Here is a 20,934-nt window from a genome sequence, read left to right on the forward strand (position 1 = left end):
TGTTTGGCAGGGGGATATTATGAGTCAAAATTGTCTATTCATATTTCAAAGGAAATTGGTCGATGATAGCTTTGCAGTGCCCCCATTTCACAAAACATTTTCTCTATTTATATATATATATATATATATATATATATATATATATATATATATATATATATATATATATATTCTCGCTTGCAATTTACTGCATTTTTTGCCATGGCATGTCGTTTAATGTATCTCTACTTTTTTTATTAAATAAAGCCAAAACTGCATCCAACTAAACCTAATGAGCTTCAGTAATAAGTAGTGTATTCATTAAAGGTCCTATGTAATGCTTTTCTGGTTATTACCCGTCCCCTTGTGTGTTATGAAGGTTTTTATGCATGTAAACGGTCTGCAGAGTCAAAACCCCTCAAAGTACACCCTGTAGCGAGTAAAACTCTAACACAGAAAATACCTGTCTATGCTGCCCCAGAACGCCTCGTTGGACATTTCTCATTTTCCATTTCTCATTTTCCATTTTTCATTTTCCATTTTTCATTTTCCATTTCTCATTTTCCATTGTTTGCTTCCTGGGTTCTGTGACGTGTGAACACCCAAATCAACAACAAATGACCGGATTGGCCCAAATGGACCAATCCACGGAGAACCTCACACACCAGGATCCCTTGGCTAACTAACAGGGAGTCCCCTTGACTTGCATAGAGCTCCCTGAACGCTGGTAATAGACGAGCTGGGATGGCGGAGAAATGCTCTCCGCAGACCCATTCTCACAGCGTTATAAACCTTTTTCTTACTCAATATCAAGCCACACTTATTGTTTTTACTTCGGCTGTGAGTGTTTGTGTTTCCTCAGGATGAGTTTTGCTTGTTCTTGCTGTATCGCTGACCCGGAAACCTGCCCGCTCCTCGCAGCAGCTCGCAACAGCTCGCAGCAGCTCGCTGCAGCGGCGAGCAGCAACGAGCCACGCAATGTCCCAACCAATCAGAGCACACTGGGCTCACAGGGAGGGGGGGCAGGAGCTCCAACAAGCCGTTTAGGACAGAGAGTGAATACACATACTATACAGAGATGCTATATGAGAAACCAATGTGATTTTGGAAAATTGCACAATATAAATCAATTCTAGTAGACCTCAACAATGGAATTATGATCAGTAGAAATGGCCTTGACATGGGACCTTTAAGTAAAATGTGTTTTGTGGAAACACAACCAGGCTGGAGGTCCAGTGCAGGTGTAGAAGGGCCATAAATACCTTGATGATGCTCTGGCAGGTGGACAGTGGCAGTCCCACCAGACTGGTCCCATTGAGGGACATGATCTGGTCTCCTATGTTCAGTTTGCCAGACCTTTCAGCCGGCCCAGCATGCATCATGTTGGCGAGGATGACAGTGGGCAGGATGGAGCCCCACCCACTCTCCACAATGACCACACCCAGAATCTCCCCCTTTGCTTTCTCTACGAACACCTGAGGAAACATATCCGCAAAACCATTTTAAGTTAGAGTGAAATAAATGATGAGTATTCACCGCAAAACATTTGCCCACATCATAATGCAGCAATATCAAATTGTTTAGTGTAAGATGTTACTTTATTCAGGATTAGGGAGTAATAAATTACATTATGTAATCAGATTACAAAAAAGGTACCTGTATTCCCTCAAAATTACGTAAAAAATATGTAATCAGATTACTGTTACATTTCTAATAATTAGGGATTACTAGAGCAGGATTACAATGTTAACAACACCTAAAAAGAGCATAGTGTTTGTTGTAAAGGATCAGATGTTCTCTCTTCTCTGTAAGCTCTACTGTTCTGTAGGCTAATACTTTAAGTGTGAATCTATACGCCTACTGCCTGAATCTGCTTTATGGTTTTTACTTTCTTTGTTTCATTTGTTCTGTTTTTAATTCAGCAGATGAACCTATATGTTCATAGAATAGTGTGTGTGAGCTTAACTGTGTGTATTAAACTAAAACGGAGCATTTTCTGTCAGCTCAGATTTTATTTCTGCTTTTTTAAACTGTAGTATGTGCTCACGTGTTTCAGTGTTGGTATTTAGGCTGCTGCCTGAATATGCTGAGTGACAGGCAGCTTTTCCTGTAAATAAAGGTAAAGAGGTAAGAATTAATTTCTCTTGTACTTATTTGCATTGCATTTGATATGCAGGTATCCAAAAGTAACAGAAAGTAATTAGGTGACATTTATTTATTTATATACTTTGCTCTCAAAACCTCTTATGGTGAGAGGCTGTAAAACAGGCAGATATGACTCCTCATCAATAAGGTTATTGATAGACTGAATTCCTGATGAGTTAAGACTTGGGAAGAACTCTCTCTTTATCTCTCGTCATGTCTGTTCTGTGGCTGGATTGCTACACTTGGGAAATAGATTTTGTCCGTTTTATTAACAACCACGAAAAGTAAGAACTCCAACTATCGATGTCCTCTGTTGCACTCAAGCCTCTTTGTGATTATGTTCCAGAACACATTCAGTGTTATAGTAGACCGATCTGGGCACTATGAACCAGCGGCATTGGTAAAGGAAGTGATGTAAGACTGATGAGGCAGCAGTTCAAGTGTTTGCTTGATACACAGCCCTACTCACGTCTTTGCAGTTCTCAGACTTAGAGAAGTGGATGAGGTCATCATTGTACATGTCCTGAGTGTTGAGCAGATCGCTGAACTCCTTCTGACTCAGGTCCTCCGGGTTAATACCATTTGCCCGTAAGAATTCCTGGTAAGCCACACTGAAGGCCTGCCCAATGGACTGGGCGATCAGCTGGGCCTAGACGGGAAGAGGATTGTGGGTGAGACGGTTTTACATCATGTATACAATCTGTTATGGTCAACTCAACTTATACAAGCAAATACATGAGAGTACTCTGCTGCTGGACTCACATCCTCGGACTCAAACACATGGCATATCATCTTGTACTGCCGCTTGCTCTCTTGCCCTGGATCTGAGGCCTCCACGTTCGCCTGAGAGTCGGGTCGAGGCATCCTGCGCCGGGCCATCAGAACCACGATGTTACCAATGTCAGCAATGTAGGAGATGGTCCTCAAAGGGTGGTCCATCATGGTCTCCTGGAAGTCAGAGAGCCAGAACAGTCTCAGTGAAACCACTCAAGGACATGGCTATACAAACGTATAAAGGTCCATATTGATGGTTGTTTAGAGTGTTTAAGTATTTTTGTATGCTAACCCGGAAGTTAGCGTCACAAGAGCTCCCTTGTCAGAAGCAATGGGTTCCATTGGATTTTGAAAGATTTCATGTTTACTATACTTACACGTTTTGTTCAGCATTATAATCTTCAAATTTGAACACCACTGATTTCTGATTTTCTTTTTTAAAGATCTCTAATAGACGTTGTTTCCTCTATGCTTCAAAACAGCTTCATATCTTACAGTTCTTTCACTCATCTTTCTTCTGTTTTTCAGTGTTTTCTAATCTAGAAAGCACTGAAAAACATTTTAGCTTAACGTTTGATTTTGAACCTTAAGCTAAAAGAGAACTTCCTCACAGTTCTCTGGTTGTGCATAACCACCGCAATACTTAACACAGCTAATGTTCAGCATGAAGATGTCAAGTTGTCTCATTCAGCCACATGTTAGCAACCCCGTATTAAGACAGGTACACCGTACATGCTTCAAGCATTCACAAGTGGTAGAGCTTTAGGTTTTTAGGACACATTCCTGCACCACTCCAATATTGTACTCAATCTTGAATCAATTGTTAAGACTTTTAAAAAACTTTTTAAGACATAAATTGCAGTTTAATACCTGTTTCACGGCCTATAATTATTAACCAAGTGAATGATCAAGAAGGCCCAACAGCGTCTGCACTTCCTGAGGGTGCTCAGGAAGAACAACTTGGCCACTAAGCAGCTGGTGACCTTCTACCGCTCTACCATCGAGAGCCTACTGACATACTGCATCACAGTGTGGTACGCCAGCTGCACTGAGGCTGACAGGATGAGGCTCCAGAGAGTCGTGAAAGCAGCACAGAGGATCATCGGCTGCCCTCTCCCCTCCCTGATGGACATTTACACCTCCCGCTGCCTCAGTAGAGCCAAAAACATTATCAAGGAGGACATCTCACACCCCGGCTTTCACCTGTTCAACCTGCTGCCCTCCGGCAGGCGCTACATGTGTATCAAATCCAAAACAAACAGACTCAAAGACAGTTTTTTCCCAAGAGCCATCATTGCTCTTAACACCTGACATGTGAATCAATGTGACTCTGTACATATACATATATATCATTACTATTATTATTATTATAAATACACACTATTATTATTATTATTATTTATTACATTACAGATTTTATTTTTATACTCCTGGAAATAATTACTGCACTTTATTCTTTATTCCTTTATCCCTTATTCCTACGTATGTATGCTGCGTGTATTTTGTTGTCTTATGTTGTGATGTTTTGTTTTTGTTTTGATGGCACCCTTGAAAGGGAGAAGCATTTATCTCATTGTACATGTATAATGACATTAAACTATTTTATTCTATTCTATGATCTTATTGACATTTCAAATGAAATTTCTCTCACACCTTTCCAGTTACACAAATTCATATGACATAATAACTGTATTAATTTATATGACCTGGACATGAATACGAAGCATTAATGGTTAATCAAATAATAAATTAACCATCAATTTAAGGTCAATGGGATTGGCTAGATTCTGATCAAATCAGATACAAAAACATTTAAACATCAGTGATATTACTGCCGATGGAAGGCTATAAAAACCTTAGAGTACCTGAGAGTCAGCGTTGAGCACTTTGATTCTCTGGGTAGAAATAAAGAGATCCACCTCCGTCATGGGCTGAGGCTCTCCCTCAGGGGCCTACACACACACACACACACACACACACACACACACACACACACACACACACACACACACACACACACACACACACACACACACACACACACACACACACACACACACACACACACACACACACACACACACACACACACACACACACACACACACACACACACACACACACACACACACACACACACACACACACACACACACACACACACACACACACACACACACACACACACACACACACACACACACACACACACACACACACACACACAGACACACACACACAGACACACACACACACATAGACAGAAACATTCATGAGCAGATGTTCCTGAATGAACAGACATCTAAAGTTAGAGGTCAGTAACGTGTTATTCCATCAGAGCATGCAATGAAAAAGCTGAAATGTTGGCTTTATTTAAATGTATTATGTCAACACATTTCACATAACTGTATTAGGATAGTTGAAAGCAACAATTTTAAGTTGAACCTAATAATTAATATTTAAACTTAATATTATTGATTTCCCCCTCTGAAGAACCAGCACCTTACCGTGGTAGAGAGGTTTGTGTGCCCTGATGAACCTGGGGGCTGTGTTGGAACCTTGTGTTCCTGGTAGGGTCTCCCATGGCAAATTGGTCTCAGGCAAGGGGCCAGACTAAGATTGGTTCACAAGACCTCATGAAAGACGACACACGAAGTGAGGATACCCGGCCCGGAGGAAGCCCGGGGTCCCATTCTGGAGCCAGGCCCAGAAGGAGGACTCGTCGGCGAGCGTCTGGTGACCAGGCTTGCCACGGAGCCCGGCCGGGCACAGCCCGAAAAGGCAACGTGGGCAACACCTCCGCTTCTCCGTCCCGCGGGCCCACCACCTACGGGAAACAGCGATGGGGTCAGGTGCGCTGCCAGAAGGGTGGCAGTGAAAGCAGAGGGTCTCCATGGACCAGATCCGGGCGACAGAAGCTGGCTTTGGGGACGTGGAACGTCACCTCTCTGGGAGGGAAGGAGCCGGAGCTTGTGCGGGAGGTGGAGCGTTACCAGTTGGATCTGGTTGGGCTCACCTCTACGCACAGCGTCGGCTCTGGAACCTTACTTCTGGATAGAGGTAGGACTCTATTCTTCTCTGGAGTTGCTCAAGGTGTGAGGTGCCGGGCGGGTGTGGGGATACTCACAAGTCCCCGGTTGGGTGCTTCGTTGTTGGAGTTTACCCCAGTGGACGAGAGGTTCGCCTCCCTACGCCTGCGGGTTATGGGGGGGGGAAACTCTGACTGTTGTGTGTGCTTATGCACCAAACAGCAGTTCAGAGTATACGGCCTTCTTGGAGACCCTGGAAAGAGTCCTGTATGGGGCTCCTGAAGGGGACTCTTTATTCTTGCTGGAAGACTTCAACGCACATGTGGGCAATGATGGAGACACTTGGAGGGGAGTGATTGGGAGGAACGGCGCCCCTGATCTGAACCGGAGTGGTGGTTTGTTACTGGACTTCTGTGCTAGTCATGGATTGACAAACACCATGTTTGAACATAAGGATGCTCATAAGTGTACGTGGTACCAGAGCACCCTAGGCAGAAGGTCCATGATCGACTTCGTTATCGTATCATCGGACCTGAGGCCGTATGTTTTGGACACTCGGGTAAAGAGAGGGGCGGAGTTGTCAACTGATCACCATCTGGTGGTGAGTTGGGTCGAGTGGCGGGGGAAGCCTCTGGATAGACCTGGTAAGCCCAAACGTGTAGTTCGGGTGAACTGGAAACGTCTGGAGGAGGCCCAAGTTCAGGAGGCCTTCAACTCACACCTCCGGCGGAGCTTTTCGGGCATTCCTGTGTGGAGGTTGGGGACATTGAACCAGAGTGGTCGGTGTTCAAATCCTCTATTGCCGAAGCCGCGGCGGGGAGCTGTGGTCTCAAGGTCTTAGGTGCCTCAAGGGGCGGTAACCCTCGAACCTCCTGGTGGACACCGGTGGTCAGGGAAGCCGTCCGACTGAAGAAGGAGGCCTTCAGGGATTTGTTATCCTGGGGGACTCCCGAGGGCAGTTGCAAGGTACCGACAGCCCCGAAGGGCAGCAGCCTCAGCCGTGGCCAAGGCAAAGCAGCGGGTGTGGGAGAAGTTCGGAGAAGACATGGAAAAGGACTTTCGGGCATCACCAAAGTTGTTGTGGAAACCTGTCCGACACCTCAGGAGGGGGAAGCAGGGAACCATCCAAGCTGTGTACGGTAAGGATGGGACGTTGTTGACCTCAACTGATGGAGTGTTAGGGCGTTGGAAGGAACACTTTGAGGAACTCCTGAACCCGACAACTCCGCCCTCTATGTTAGAGGCAGAGCTGAAGTATGACGGGGGATCAACACCAATCTCCCGGGGGGAGGTCACTGAGGTTGTCAAACAACTCCACAGTGGCAAAGCCCCGGGGGTGGATGAGATCCACCCAGAAATGCTGAAGGCTCTGGGTGTTGAGGGACTGTCATCGTTGACACGTCTCATCAACATCATAGAAGTCGGAAACAGTACCGAAGGAGTGGCAGACCGGGGTGGTGGTTCCCCTTTTCAAAAAGGGGGATCAGAGGGTGTGTGCCAATTACAGAGGCATCACACTACTCAGCCTCCCCGGGAAAGTTTACTCTAAGGTACTCGAAAGGAGGGTCAGGCCGATTGTCGAACCTCAGATTGAGGAGGAACAATGCGGATTCCGTCCTGATCGTGGAACGACGGATTGGCTTTTTACTCTCGCAAGGATCCTGGAGGGGGCCTGGGAGTACGCTTATCCGGTCTACATGTGTTTTGTAGACTTGGAGAAGGCGTATGACCGAGTTCCCAGGGAGTTACTGTGGGAGGTGCTGCGGGAGTATGGGGTGAGGGGGTCTCTACTCAGGGCCATCCAATCTCTGTACTCCCAAAGCGAGAGCTGTGTCCGGGTCCTTGGCAATAAGTCGGAGCCATTTCCGGTGAGGGTTGGCCTCTGCCAGGGCTGCGCTTTGTCACCAATCCTGTTTGTAATATACATGGATCGGATTTCGAGGCGTAGTCGTGGGGGAGGGGGTCTGCAGTTCGGTGGACTAAGGATTGCACCAGTGCTTTTTGCAGATGATGTGGTTCTAATGGCTTCATCGGTCTGCGACCTTCAGCACTCGCTGGATCGGTTCGCAACCGAGTGTGAAGCGGCTGGGATGAGGATCAGCACCTCCAAATCTGAGGCCATGGTTCTCAGCAGGAAACCGATGGACTGTCCACTCCAAGTAGGGAATGAGTCCTTACCCCAAGTGAAGGAGTTCAAGTATCTTGGGGTCTTGTTCTCGAGTGAGGGAACAATGGAGCGTGAGATGGGCCGGAGAATCGGAGCAGCGGGAGCGGTACTGCAGTCGCTTTACCGCACCGTTGTGACGAAAAGAGAGCTGAGCCAGAAGGCAAAGCTCTCTGTCTACCGGGCCATTTTTATTCCTACCCTCACCTATGGGCATGAAGGATGGGTCATGACCGAAAGAACGAGATTGCGGATACAAGCGGCCGAGATGGGTTTTCTCTGCATGGTGGCTGGTGTCTCCCTTAGGGATAAGGTGAGAAGTTCGGTCATCCGGGAGGGACTCGGAGTTGAACCGCTCCTCCTTCGCGTTGAAAGGAGCCAGTTGAGGTGGTTCGGGCACCTAGTAAGGATGCCACCTCCCTTGGGAGGTGTTCCAGGCACGTCCAGCTGGGAAGAGACCAAGGGGTAGACCTAGGACCAGGTGGAGGGACTATATCTCTTCGCTGGCCTGGGAGCGCCTTGGGATCCCCCAGTCAGAGCTGGTTGATGTGGCCACGGAAAATAAAGTTTGGGGCTCTCTGCTGGAACTGCTACCCCCGTGACCTGACCACGGATAAGCGGGAGAAGATGGATGGATGGATGGATTATTGATTTCAATTAACCTAATACAGTTATGTGAAACCTGTTGACATAAAACATTTAATTAAAGTTAACGTTTCAGATCATTACTGTTTTTGGCAACAGAAGCAAGAGTATAGAATCAATCAATTCAAAGACTTCACCCTGGAGAAAATAATTGGATAAGAAAGTACTCTATTAAGACAGTGCACTATTAAGACATTAATCTATCAGTGTGTTAAAAATAAGTAAAAGTACATGTTTTAGTGTGAGCAAGAAATGCTTGAAATAAAGGGCACTTGTGTTTTACAACAGATCATTTCATAGTAAAACTAATACAGCATGCCGTGTGACTATTTTACAAACATTTCAACATGGACACTCCTTTTACCCATAGTCACATGGCAGGTTCATGTGCCCTGAGTGCATTAGAGCATGGTCCTTTAATATGATAATACACGATGAACTGAGAAGGTTCAAATTCAGACTTTTAACCATGGCTGGAGGGAAAGTGGTGCTGTCTGTCTGCTACTGTGGTTCTGTCTAGAATATCTTAACACATTTTGGATGAATTGCTGTGAAATCTGCCAGACATTCATCATCATCATCATCATCATCATCATCATCATCATCATCATCATCATCATCATCATCATCATCATCATCATCATCATCATCATCAGGTCAAACTCACAATGCCTCTCTGGGCTGCTTCTCTTATCATGACCAGGGCTGACATTAACCTTTAAAAAATCAGTATGCTATCATTGTCATTATGAGGATGCTGGACACTGAGCTTAAGGCCCAGCAGAGCCCCATTGCAGCCACCAGCATAGCTTTCTTACATTTCAGGCCTCAGAGACAAACTAATGAGATTACTTGGGATTTTGACTCTAGGTGGGTTAGCAAACCATAAGTAGTAGGTTATTATTTACGGTCATACATAGTAGCATTACAATTACAGAATCAGCAGGAGAGATAGAAAGCACACTTAACACAACCACAAAGCCAGCACGGAGATTGAAGGAAGGGACAAAGCAGAGGCTGGAGTCAGAAAAAGGACAACAATCCATGAGAGTGACAGACACACAGAGACAAAGAGCCAAGCAGAGGAAAAAGAGATGTAAGTACTGCACCTTCTTCTTGTTCTGGGCTAATTTCTGGGCCGTCTGCCAGGCATGTAATAGAGCAGAGAGGAGAGTGAAGGGTTAGAGCGAGCACAGGAGGACTGAGAGGATCACACAGAGGCAGGCATTCTTTCAGCAGGTGTGTTTGGTGGTTGCTTTGAATTTGTGGAACTGCGTTATTGGAGCATCACAAAATCAGTCCCACCAATGGCAGAACTGAGGGTTTTGTGTAATCTTAAGGAGATTTATAAACCTTTTAATACAGAAAATAGATGATGTATTGTCAAATGTTCTGAATATGAAAAGGCAGAAAACAGTAACACATTTTTGGATGAGATATTAAGCGTATATTTTAAATGGAAATGGTGGATTTGAATCAAACCCTCGTTATTCAACACCCACATAACACAGCTCACACAGTGACATTTTATCTCTGCATTTAACCCATCGTAGTGCGAGGAGCAGTAAGCAGGCATCCATTGTACAGTGCCCAGGAGGTGAACTGTACCTCTCTCTACCAGTCCACACTCCCTACTTTGGTCAGGGTTCTTTCTCTGTTCATACTGACACTGCATGCACTCATTACAGTAGCAGCCTGGTGTCTTGCATAACCCTTTCTCCACCAGCAGGTGTCTCTGTTGTTTTGGCTCCAGAACAGACTGAGAGGTTTTGTACTGCAGTACATGACCACACATTTCAGCTTTACATTCTCTAAGAGTGAAAAGCTGTACAAAGAGTATAATGATTGAATGGTTCTTTTCTATACCGATTTGAATATACAATTCAAATGATCAGATGTCTTTATTTGGACTTTATAGTGATCGGTGTGAGTAGAGTAAACCATATTTTAGTTTAGGACTTGTTGGAAATAAGCTGATGTCCTACAAGAGGGGAACAATAATGCAACACAACATGAAGAAACAGTGCACATGTTGAGTGACACTGAGAGGGTGATTTTCCTTCTTTGCTGTTTTGGATTTTGTTGCTACTCGGAAATGTGCTTCTAATCTTACCTCTGCCCTTATGTATAAAGCACTATCATCAATCAGGAAACTATGATAACATTGAAATGTAGTTTTTAAAAGAACTGGAAAGAGTCGTGTCTCAGTCAATTATATTATTAAAGTATATCTTATATGAAAGAACACAGTGGGTTGCCCTTAATAATATGATACAAATGTTTTCGGATGTGAAATATGGAGTACCCCAGGGCTCTGTTCTTGGTCCTTTGTTTTTCTTTAAATGCCTTGCCAAATCAAACAAAGTCATAGAACTAATATCCAGTGCTAAGCGGATTATACTCCGCTGTATGTGCCTGTTAAGTCAGATAAACATTTCCAATATGTGACTCGCTCTATCAAAATCAGTCGGAAGTCGCAACGGCTCATTTCAAAATAAACGTGGATTTGCGTAAAAAACTATTTTTTCGGGGTTCGGGTGTTTTGTTGGATTTTAAACAAACAAAGTCTTGGCTTTCAGAATATGAAACTTTTATTTCCAAACTCACACGATAAATACATTCTTTAAGCTTGTAAAGGGAAGATGACAGGCAATCTGCTGTTCCGCAGCGCCGCCCCCCCTCCCTCCGGCTGACATTATGAATGTAAGCGTAGAGTAATCATAAATAACACGGCAGGGTCCGTTACAGTTTGTTTTCATCTGATTTCAATTAAACAAAGTCTTGACTTTCAGAATATTAAACTTGTTTAGTCAAATTCAGATGATAAATACAACTTTGAAGCTTGTAACGGCATAATTACAAGCGGAGAACGGAGTAACTTGACGTCACAGCAGGCATAACAACAGCCGGTGTTTCTCGTGAGGGTTTTCCCCGGGAAACAAACACAATACACACAAATGCAAAATTACACTAACACACACACACGTATACACACACACACACTCGCGAGCTTCTCCCAGACCAGTAATCCAAACGAAAATATCTTCCCTCCGTAGTATTTTGGTCATTTGCTCCACTAATAATCAATCAGATCGATGGATTCCAGAGAAGAGAAAACTTTGAAGGCTTTTTTCTCAAAATGATGACTCGGTGACAGTCATTATATAATGTGAAATATTTCGCTTAATATTTGGAGTACAAAAACAATCCTGATATCATTAGAAAGCTAGGAATCTCCTCTTTCCAGCAGTGTATACAACTCAAAATGTGTCTTTGGGTCAATGCGAATGATTTCGATAGAGCAGGTCACATATGTCTAAAAGTCACAACATTTCCTGCACCTAAACTCATGTAAAACCTTCATGTTTATCATCGGCTCCTCTCCAAATAGACACCAGTTTAATCAAATAAACTCTAGAAAATGATGTGATTTCTCAAAGTCTCATAACATCTAAGAACAGTAATTTAACTGCAGTTAAATGAGCATGGTTTTTTTTGTAGCTATATGTAGCTAAAGGAAAGATGCCTCACTCCATTGCAGTTGTTGGAGATACAGTCAACTGTGGTATTACAGAGTGAAACATCTTTCCTCAGAAACTATCCTGAGGAGCAAAAAGTCACGTTCCTGCTGGTGGTCCTCAGACTGAATAATCTATTTAATTATGGCACAGACTACAAAACAAGTCATACTTAGGTAATATCGTTTATTTAACTGTTACAAAAACTAAAATGCAACAGTTTGACTGTTCTCTACACATAAGAGACTTGACTGTGCCTGGCAAACATAAAGTAAAGACCTTTGTGGGCATAAACTACAGGAGTGTGTGTGTGTGTGTGTGTGTGTGTGTGTGTGTGTGTGTGTGTGTGTGTGTGTGTGTGTGTGTGTGTGTGTGTGTGTTCACCTTGATCCGGCTGACCGCCTCCTGTGCCTGCATCATGCGGATGTTCTTGGATGGTGTCTTATCCGACAGCAGCTGGGTGGAGCCCAGGTAGTTGGCTGCGAAGATGATCCCATCGATCAGGTCCTCTGGATCACATGGGCCTGGGACTAAAAAGGGGGGGGGGGGGGGGGGGTGAATGGTTGAATCTCCCTCTGAAACACTATGTTTCACCTCAAAAATAAGAAGCCATTTCTCAAAATCATACTTGATTCCTATTACTGTAGCAATCGTCAGAGTTCATCTATCACGTCAGAGTTCATCAATCACATTTTTTAATATAAAATGTAATCTTTTTAAACTGAATTGACATTGAGTCCTCTCCTTATCATCTACCAATATATCGCTTTTTGAATATGTGTACAATCATACTTTGCATGACGGATACAACCAGACCAGCAGCCCTTTTGATAGCCTCTATGTCCTCTAGCATTGTTGTAGTAGTGCAATTTCTTAATAGCGTGTGTGTGTGTCTACCTTTCCTCATCCCCCCACCCCCCCCCCTTCCTCACCTGTCTCTCCCCTCTAAATCTCTATTGGCTCCTGAAGACCCTAGCGTTAAGGAAATGCTAACACAGCGTTTCCAGCGGGCTTAGATCAGCAGTGCAGGTCAATAACTCACCAGAGTACAAACTAAACAGTCACAGTGTAGGTTTGCCATGTCGTTGTGCCTGTGACAACTAAAACCTCTGTGAACCCAGCAATTACCATCACTGTTGATGGTGTGCAGAGGTGGAAGTACTCAGATCTTGTACTTAAGTAAAAGTAAAAGTACCAGAGTGTAGGATTTACTCTGTCACTAGTAAAAGTCCTGCAATCAAAATGTTACTCAAGTAAAAGTACAAACGTAATAATAATAGCAACAGCATAACACCCTTAAAGTAGTCATTGTGCAGATTGGTCCACTTCAGAATAATATATATGATATGTTTTATAATGATTGATCATTAAAGTGTTCTCAAAGCTGGTAAAGGTGCAGATAGTTTGAATGATTTTGTATACTGCAGGGTAGCTTGTGAATTTACTCCAGGTGGAACCAGTGGCGGCGCCAGAGATTTTCTCTAGGGGGTGCTGTGGGGTAGCTTGACGTTTCATAGAGGGTGCTCAAACTTTAAGGGTTTCCCATTAATGCACCAGCGCTACAGTTGAATTTTCTACTGCAACTCATACTTGTTAACCCTCCCGATTTTCGCGGGAGACTCCCGATTTCATTGCCCTCTCCCGGTTTCCTCCTGGGGTCATATTTCTCCCACATTTCTCCCGATTTCTGACAAAATCAGATTTACTCAGGACTGTTTCCACTCGGACTTTAATACAGCTACACCATTGTTTGGTTTCCATGGTAACACGTCTCTTTAGTAGCGCGCGCAACTGAAAGTCTGACAGGGTGAGGCAGATAGTCACAGAAAACAAAACAAAAATCGACAACTACTCTACTCTCTGCTCACTCCTTGCCTGCCCACACATATGCTCCATCAAGGATGGTGCTAAAGGCCGCAAGGCAGTGCACTTAGAACTACAATATAAGCATGTTAATGTTAATCTAACAGCTCCGGCGATCCACTAGCACAGACGTGTCAAACTCAAGGCCCGCGGGCCAAATGTGGCCCGCCAGATCATTTTATGTGGCCCGCGAGAGCTTAATAGGTCTGATTGTCTAAAAATAAATAAGTCAAATGCGTGCAGTGACCAAAAACTACATTTCCCACAATACATGCCGATTATGTTAACCGCGAAGTGACGGCATCCCGCCACTAGACTGCAGTGTTTCCACATCGATGCGATTTTCCCAACAAGTGGAATTGAGAAATACAAATAATGATCCCAAAATGTCCAGGAAGAGAAAAATTGATGCAGATGGAAGGGTGTTTCAAGAAAGATGGGAAGGCGAATACATGTTTGTGCTTCAAGGAGAAAAACCGGTATGTCTTTTGTGTTATGAGGCGGTTGCGGTTGTCAAAGAGTACAATCTACGTCGGCATTTTGAGACCGAACACGGAGGTAAGTATGCCAAATGTAGCCATCAAGAAAAACAACAAATTGCCCAAGAATTAAAAGGCAAACTGCGATCGCAGCAGAATGTGTTCGCGAAAGCCACAACCAAAAACAACGCGGCAGTGAAAGCTAGCTTTGTTGTGGCTGAAGAAATCGCCCGCGCTTCAAAGTCTTTTTCAGAGGGAGCGTTTTTGAAGCAGTGCATGCTGAAGGTCTGTGAGCAGGTGTGTCCCGACCAGATACAGACTTTTAAAAATGTCAGTTTATCAAGAAACACCATCGCGGACCGAGTTAAGGAACTAGCAGGAAACCTGGCAACACAGCTGGCCGAAGAGACACGCAGCTACATAGCTTTTTCATTAGCTGTTGATGAAAGCACAGACAACACGGATACAGCGCAGCTATCTATTTTTATTAGAGGCGTGAAGTCGGACCTCTCTGTCACTGAGGAGCTGTTGGATGTGGCTGCCATGCATGGGACCACAACGGGACGGGACATTTTTGATGCGGTGGAGAAGTCCGTCAGTAAAAACGCATTGCCCTGGGAAAACTTGGTGGGATTAACTACAGACGGTGCACCTGCAATGTGTGGAAGAAAAGTGGGCTTGGTTGGACTAATGAAGGAGAAAATGCAAGAAAGTAACTGTCACACGCCTCTGATAACGTATCATTGCATTATCCATCAAGAAGCTTTGTGCGGGAAGGTGCTGGGGATGGATGATATAGTGACCACGGTCATGAAGACAGTGAACTTCATTCGGGCGCGTGGCCTGAATCATCGTCAGTTCCAGCTGTTCTTGCAGGAGATGGGCTCGGAGCACGGAGACGTGCCGTACAGTACAGAAGTAAGGTGGCTGAGTAGGAGCAAAGTCCTCAAACGATTTTTTGAGCTTAGGGAAGACATTGCTCTTTTCATGCAGAGTAAAGGAAAACCCTTGTCTGAACTGTCAGATCCAAACTGGCTGTGTGACTTTGCTATGTTGTGTGACATAACCGAACATCTCGCCCAACTGAATCAGAAGCTGCAGGGACGCAAACAAGTCATCACGCAGATGTCCGACACAATCACGGCTTTCCAGCGTAAACTTGACCTATGGATGTGCCAAGTGAAACAGGACAATCTTGCCCACTTTCCTGTTTCTCAGAGCATCTCAGCCTCATGTCCCGGTACTTTCTCATGTGCTCAGTTAGCTACCAAACTGAGCCTGTTGATGAATGAGTTTGATCGGCGCTTCTCTGACTTCAGAGCACAGCACTCTGGATTTGCCATCTTTGCTAGTCCTTTCACCACCGACGTGTGCACTGCACCCCAACAACTTCAGATGGAGTTAATAGAGCTTCAAAGCGATAGTGGCCTGAGAGCAAAGTTCCAGGATGTTACAATCCAGGACTTTTACCGTCTACTGCCCCCTGCTTTCATGCCACAGCTTCGACTTCATGCTGCCCGTGTTCTGTCTATGTTTGGGAGCACCTATCTGTGCGAACAGATGTTTTCAATAATGAATCTAAACAAAAACAAGCACAGATCACGCATCACTGACGACAACCTCCACGCTGTTCTACAGATTGCTACAGCACAGGACCTAAAACCAGACATTGACACACTGGCCACGGAAAAACGGTGTCAGACTGACATCTGGTCAGAAAACACATTGGTAAGCATTTGAAAAAACCTAATAATATATAATAAAATGCAATTCAACCAAGAAGAACAATAGTTAAACTATGTGCAATGTAATGATTGTGTTTGCATTTTGTTTTGTGTTTGTTATTTACAGAACATGATCAATGGATGAGGATGGTGGAGAGGGGATCCACATGGTGTGTTCAAGGACAGGCAGCATCTCCTCATCAAAAACTAACCTAAAAACTTGACCAATATAGTTGTGGACTGAGACACATGGGCGCGGGAAGGGGGGTGCTGAGGGCGCTGCAGCACCCCCTAGCGGCAGGCAGGGGGTGCGGAGCTCCCCTGTCTGAATTATTATTTGACGGTTATTGCTGCTCCCGCTGTGCATAATCTGTGTAATATGTAGCCAATCAATTCCACATTATTGGTAAAATAATATTTTGGCCCGCCCCGAATGTTTTTTCAGTAGCCCCGGACAATTCTACCTCAATAAATATAACACATTAACCGTGCTTTACGTGAACCTCATCAAGATACTAGAAAGGACGGCAGGACTGTAATTTCCCGTGTTCAGTGAATGCAACAGAGGCAAGACACCAGACCAATTAGAGAGTTGCATGGAAATAAAAGTGTGCTTGTGTCATTCAAGCTCGCGGCTCTGTGTGTGTGCGGAAATAGCGCATTTATTGTGTGTGAGAGAGGGGGAGAGAGAGAGGGACCGGTGCCAGCAGCAGGGACCGTGTTGTTAGCATCTGGTTAGCTAGCTGCACTAACGGACATACGGAGCTGTTTGTTCCACAACAAGCTGGAGGAGAGCTCTCCTCTCAGCCTGAGAGGCTCAGGTGAGCTAAAGGACTCTCTGAGTGTTTAGATAGTTAACTTTAGTCTAAGTTATCTCAGTGGGTCTCAAACAGTTTGGTCAAAATGTATTCAAAAGATTATTTCCGCGGCACACCTTCATATGATCATTATAGTTATAAAAAAAATAAGAGAATAAAGGAAAAACAATTATGAAATACTCTATGGCAGTAAAACAAGAATACAGTTTGAAAGGGGAGTGATTTGTAAAATATCCATAAAGAAAAAGAACATCTGCTTACAGTTGTGTTTCATCTGGGTGTTGAGAGATGTATCCATAGATCTCTTAATGTTGCTCTCAAAGTGCACCAGATTGATGCTTTTAACTTCGATATTTAAAAAAAATCTTCCCGGGGGAGCATCCCCCCGGACCCCCCTAGAGGAGGTGAGGTCCGCTCCCCACTCGTAAAAAATAGCACTTTACCCCTGCCTATATGCAGTGAGCTGATTAGCGAGCCTTCATTGTAACAGTCGCGGGTTTACTGTGTGTTTGCGTGTGGGGAGTTTTTTTGTGCGTGCTCTATAGTGCCCGTAATAGTGTTCACTGGAGTCCAGCACCTCAGCACCCCCACTCAAAATACCTTCCCGCGCCTCTGCTGAGACAACCCTTATTTTGTTATTTTGAGTTTATTACATATACTACTTTATATGTGTAGCAATGTATTTAGTGTTTGCAGGTTTTATGTGTTTATGCAAACAAATGTTTACTGTAATCAAACCATCTCTCATGAGTTGGATGTATGCCCCCTGCAAGGCTGTGTGCAGCCATTTGTTTTTGTAAAATGCTACATCTGTCACACATGTTCTTAGCAGCTCACAATTGTTGGTTTTACAGTTATTTGTTATTTCAAGTTTTGAACAAAGTTAATGTCATAACTTGTGTTTGATGTTATTTTTCTTTATTCACTTGGATAGTTTGATCGTTGATTGATGGAGTAATATGGGTTTCATAACCTGACAAATTAAAAGGATTTATGTTATAATAACAGAGCAACAAGCAAACATATTTTTTACATCTATGCAAATATATATGTAATATTTGTAACTTGAATAAGTAATAAATTCAGATTTATTTAACATTAAGGAGTAGTTACATTTATTTTACATTGCATTTAGTTACATTTATAAGTTACATCTGGCCCTTTGAGGGCAACGATTATGCTGATGTGGCCCTCGGTGAAAATGAGTTTGACACCCCTGCACTAGCACCTCCCCCCCCCCCCATCTTGCATTTTGAAATGGTCCCGAAATTTTTTTTTTTAAATATTGAAGTTAAAAGCATCAATCTGGTGCACTTTGAGAGCAAAATGAAGAGATCTATGGATACATCTCTCAACATACATATGAAACAGAACTGTAAACAGATTTACTATTTCTTTATAGATATTTTACAAATCACTCCCCTTTTAAAACAAAACGTTTGAGACCCACTGAGATAACTAGACTAAAGTTAACTATCTAAACAATGAGTCCTTTACTTCACCTGAGCTGAGGTTATCTGAGACTCTCAGTCTGACAGAAGAGAGTTCTCCCTCCACTTTGTTGTTGAAAAAGCTCCTTATATCCGTTAGCTTGGCTAGCTAGCAACAGATGCTAACCACAACAATCTCCTGTAGAGACCCACCGGTGCTCGCGCACGCACACAAAATGGCTCGTGCCACACACACACAAAGCAGAGCTTGAATGAAACACAGAGAGCCAGAAGTAAGCTACTTGTACTCACGAGGCCTATTATGTGCAGAATCCCTCTTGCTTTCAGGTGGTTTTGATTGAGTGTCCACACATGGACGTTTAAGGACTAAAAAACGATCCATTTGTCACTTTGCTGTTAGCAAATAATTTGGCACTCCAGCTAACAGGAAGTCACTCAAGTGTCACAAAGTAATTTAGCCTATGGGTAGGTCAAAAATCTAATGGGTGCTGGCCATTGGCCTTATCACCTGTGTTGGCTTTATGTTTTTAGTCAAACATTTGTTTGTTTCACATTTGCATTGATGTAATCAATAATCTTTCTAATTTAATTTAATTAAAAAATATTTTTAAAAGATCGAAAAAAAATAAAAACATATATTTCTTGGGGGTGCTTAGGGGGTGCTTAGGCAATCCTGGGGGGTGCTTCAGCACCCCCTAGCTCCCCCCTGGCGCCGCCCCTGGGTGGAACTAAAGTCTGATTTAACACTTGATTATATTTCACATCATTAATCCAGATCTGTAGTAACTAAAGCTATTAAATAAATGTACTGGAGTGAAAGTACACCATTTACCTCTGAACTGTAGTGGATTAGAATGACAAAGTAGCATAAAATGTCCCTCAACATTTTACTTATTAGTTACTTTACTCCACTGATGGCATGTTAAATTGACTGCAAGTCTTCCATATTTTACCGTGATGATTGTTTTATTTTCTTCCATACTTTTTTGTTAATAGTACTGTACTTTGGTTACTTCAAATTCAGTTTATTCATGTTTGTTTTTGGCATGTCTCAATCACTGGAGGAACTGCAGCCATTTTGACCTCATTTGTGGCTTAGGTATCCCAGCTTAATATCCTCAATAAACATAGTGACAAAAATCACTGAGATAAATTACAATAACTAACGTAGCATCTTTTTCAGATTTCCTCCAACTCTCACTCCACTGTTTGCAACAGAGATGAAGCACTCACCTTCCACATATGTGGGGAAAGATGCAAGGCTTCTCTTGGTCTATATTAAAAGGAGAGGAGAATGAATCAATCAAACATTAATACAACTTGATATACAAAAGTGAGAATTAGACAATATGTAATAATGGGTTAACACCTCTTTACTGGAGGGAGAAGATTGGAAGCCGTCGTCCTGCAGCAGGAGTCTGCTGGAGGACTCTGCTCCTGGAGGAGAGGGCGAGTCTGAGCCTGGAGACTGGAGGGGGGGTGGCAAAAAGCACAATGCAACAGTAAGATAAAGGGGACATATCCTGCTTATTTTCAGGTGTATATCAGTATTTAGTTCCTCTGTGACATGTCTCCATGGTTTAATGTTCAAAAAGCTCTTTATTTTTCTCATACTGCCTGTGCTGCACACTGTAAGACCAAACATTACAAGCTTATGAAAGAAAATGGGTTGTTTTAACTCAAACATTTAAAAAAGTTAATTCACTGCTAATGTTCTGATGACTATGAACTGATTTTTAATATTGTGTATTATATATTGATGACTCCAGGTTTCTGGGGCTGTGGCATGTAATAATCAGCTTTATTTAAAGAGACTCTTGGTCCATTATTAAAAGACATACAACACTCAAAAATTAAAATTAAAAAAGGCAGTTATTCCAATGTTTCCACAGAGGTGACTGGTATCGTACAGCACTGAGACACGGATTTGACAGTAGCATAATGACAGAGTTATGAGAAGCATTCAATCGACAGATGAATTTGTACATCAGATTTCTCAAAAGAGCATGGAACGTGTTGACTCATGCATTACAGAACATTTCACTTGCACTGCACCACCTTGGTTTTCTAAGCAGTATAATATATATAATATATAATATATATGTAAGTCAGCATAATAACTGTTTTGAATGTATGTGACAGATCATCAAACAATATAGTTTATCTTGTTACATTGTTTCAGGAGCTCTATCTCAGGAAGACAATTATTTGAATTGTTATAACGAAAAAATTATAATAACTGATTTAGTTTGAAAAAGTTTGAACTGTCCTGGTGTCATCAAAGCTTGATTTTGTCACTGAGGTGTTATTAATCAAACATTATCTCTTGTGTTGCTCACATCCCA

At 43.2% G+C, this 20,934-nt stretch overlaps 1 protein-coding gene across 3 annotated transcripts in view; it reads right to left on the reverse strand.

Annotated features, from left to right (window-relative positions):
* apba1a (amyloid beta (A4) precursor protein-binding, family A, member 1a) overlaps positions 1–20,934 on the reverse strand; it is a 154,155-nt gene that overhangs the window by 7,517 nt on the left and 125,704 nt on the right. The window contains exons 4-11 of one of the 3 annotated variants that reach the window (XM_079688564.1): positions 19,959–20,057; positions 19,823–19,862; positions 12,639–12,784; positions 9,846–9,878; positions 4,764–4,850; positions 2,887–3,072; positions 2,594–2,773; positions 1,242–1,454 (exon numbers count right to left, since the gene is read on the reverse strand). In XM_079688564.1, coding sequence (XP_079544690.1) covers positions 1,242–1,454; positions 2,594–2,773; positions 2,887–3,072; positions 4,764–4,850; positions 9,846–9,878; positions 12,639–12,784; positions 19,823–19,862; positions 19,959–20,057 — 984 coding nt within the window. Of the gene's footprint in view, positions 1–1,241; positions 1,455–1,523; positions 2,087–2,593; positions 2,774–2,886; positions 3,073–4,763; positions 4,851–9,845; positions 9,879–12,638; positions 12,785–19,822; positions 19,863–19,958; positions 20,058–20,934 lie in introns of those variants that run through there. The other 2 variants (XM_079688566.1, XM_079688565.1) reach the window with 2 other exon arrangements.

Source organism: Notothenia rossii, assembly GCF_949606895.1.
Source record: "Notothenia rossii genome assembly, chromosome: 6".
Lineage (NCBI taxonomy): Eukaryota > Metazoa > Chordata > Actinopteri > Perciformes > Nototheniidae > Notothenia > Notothenia rossii.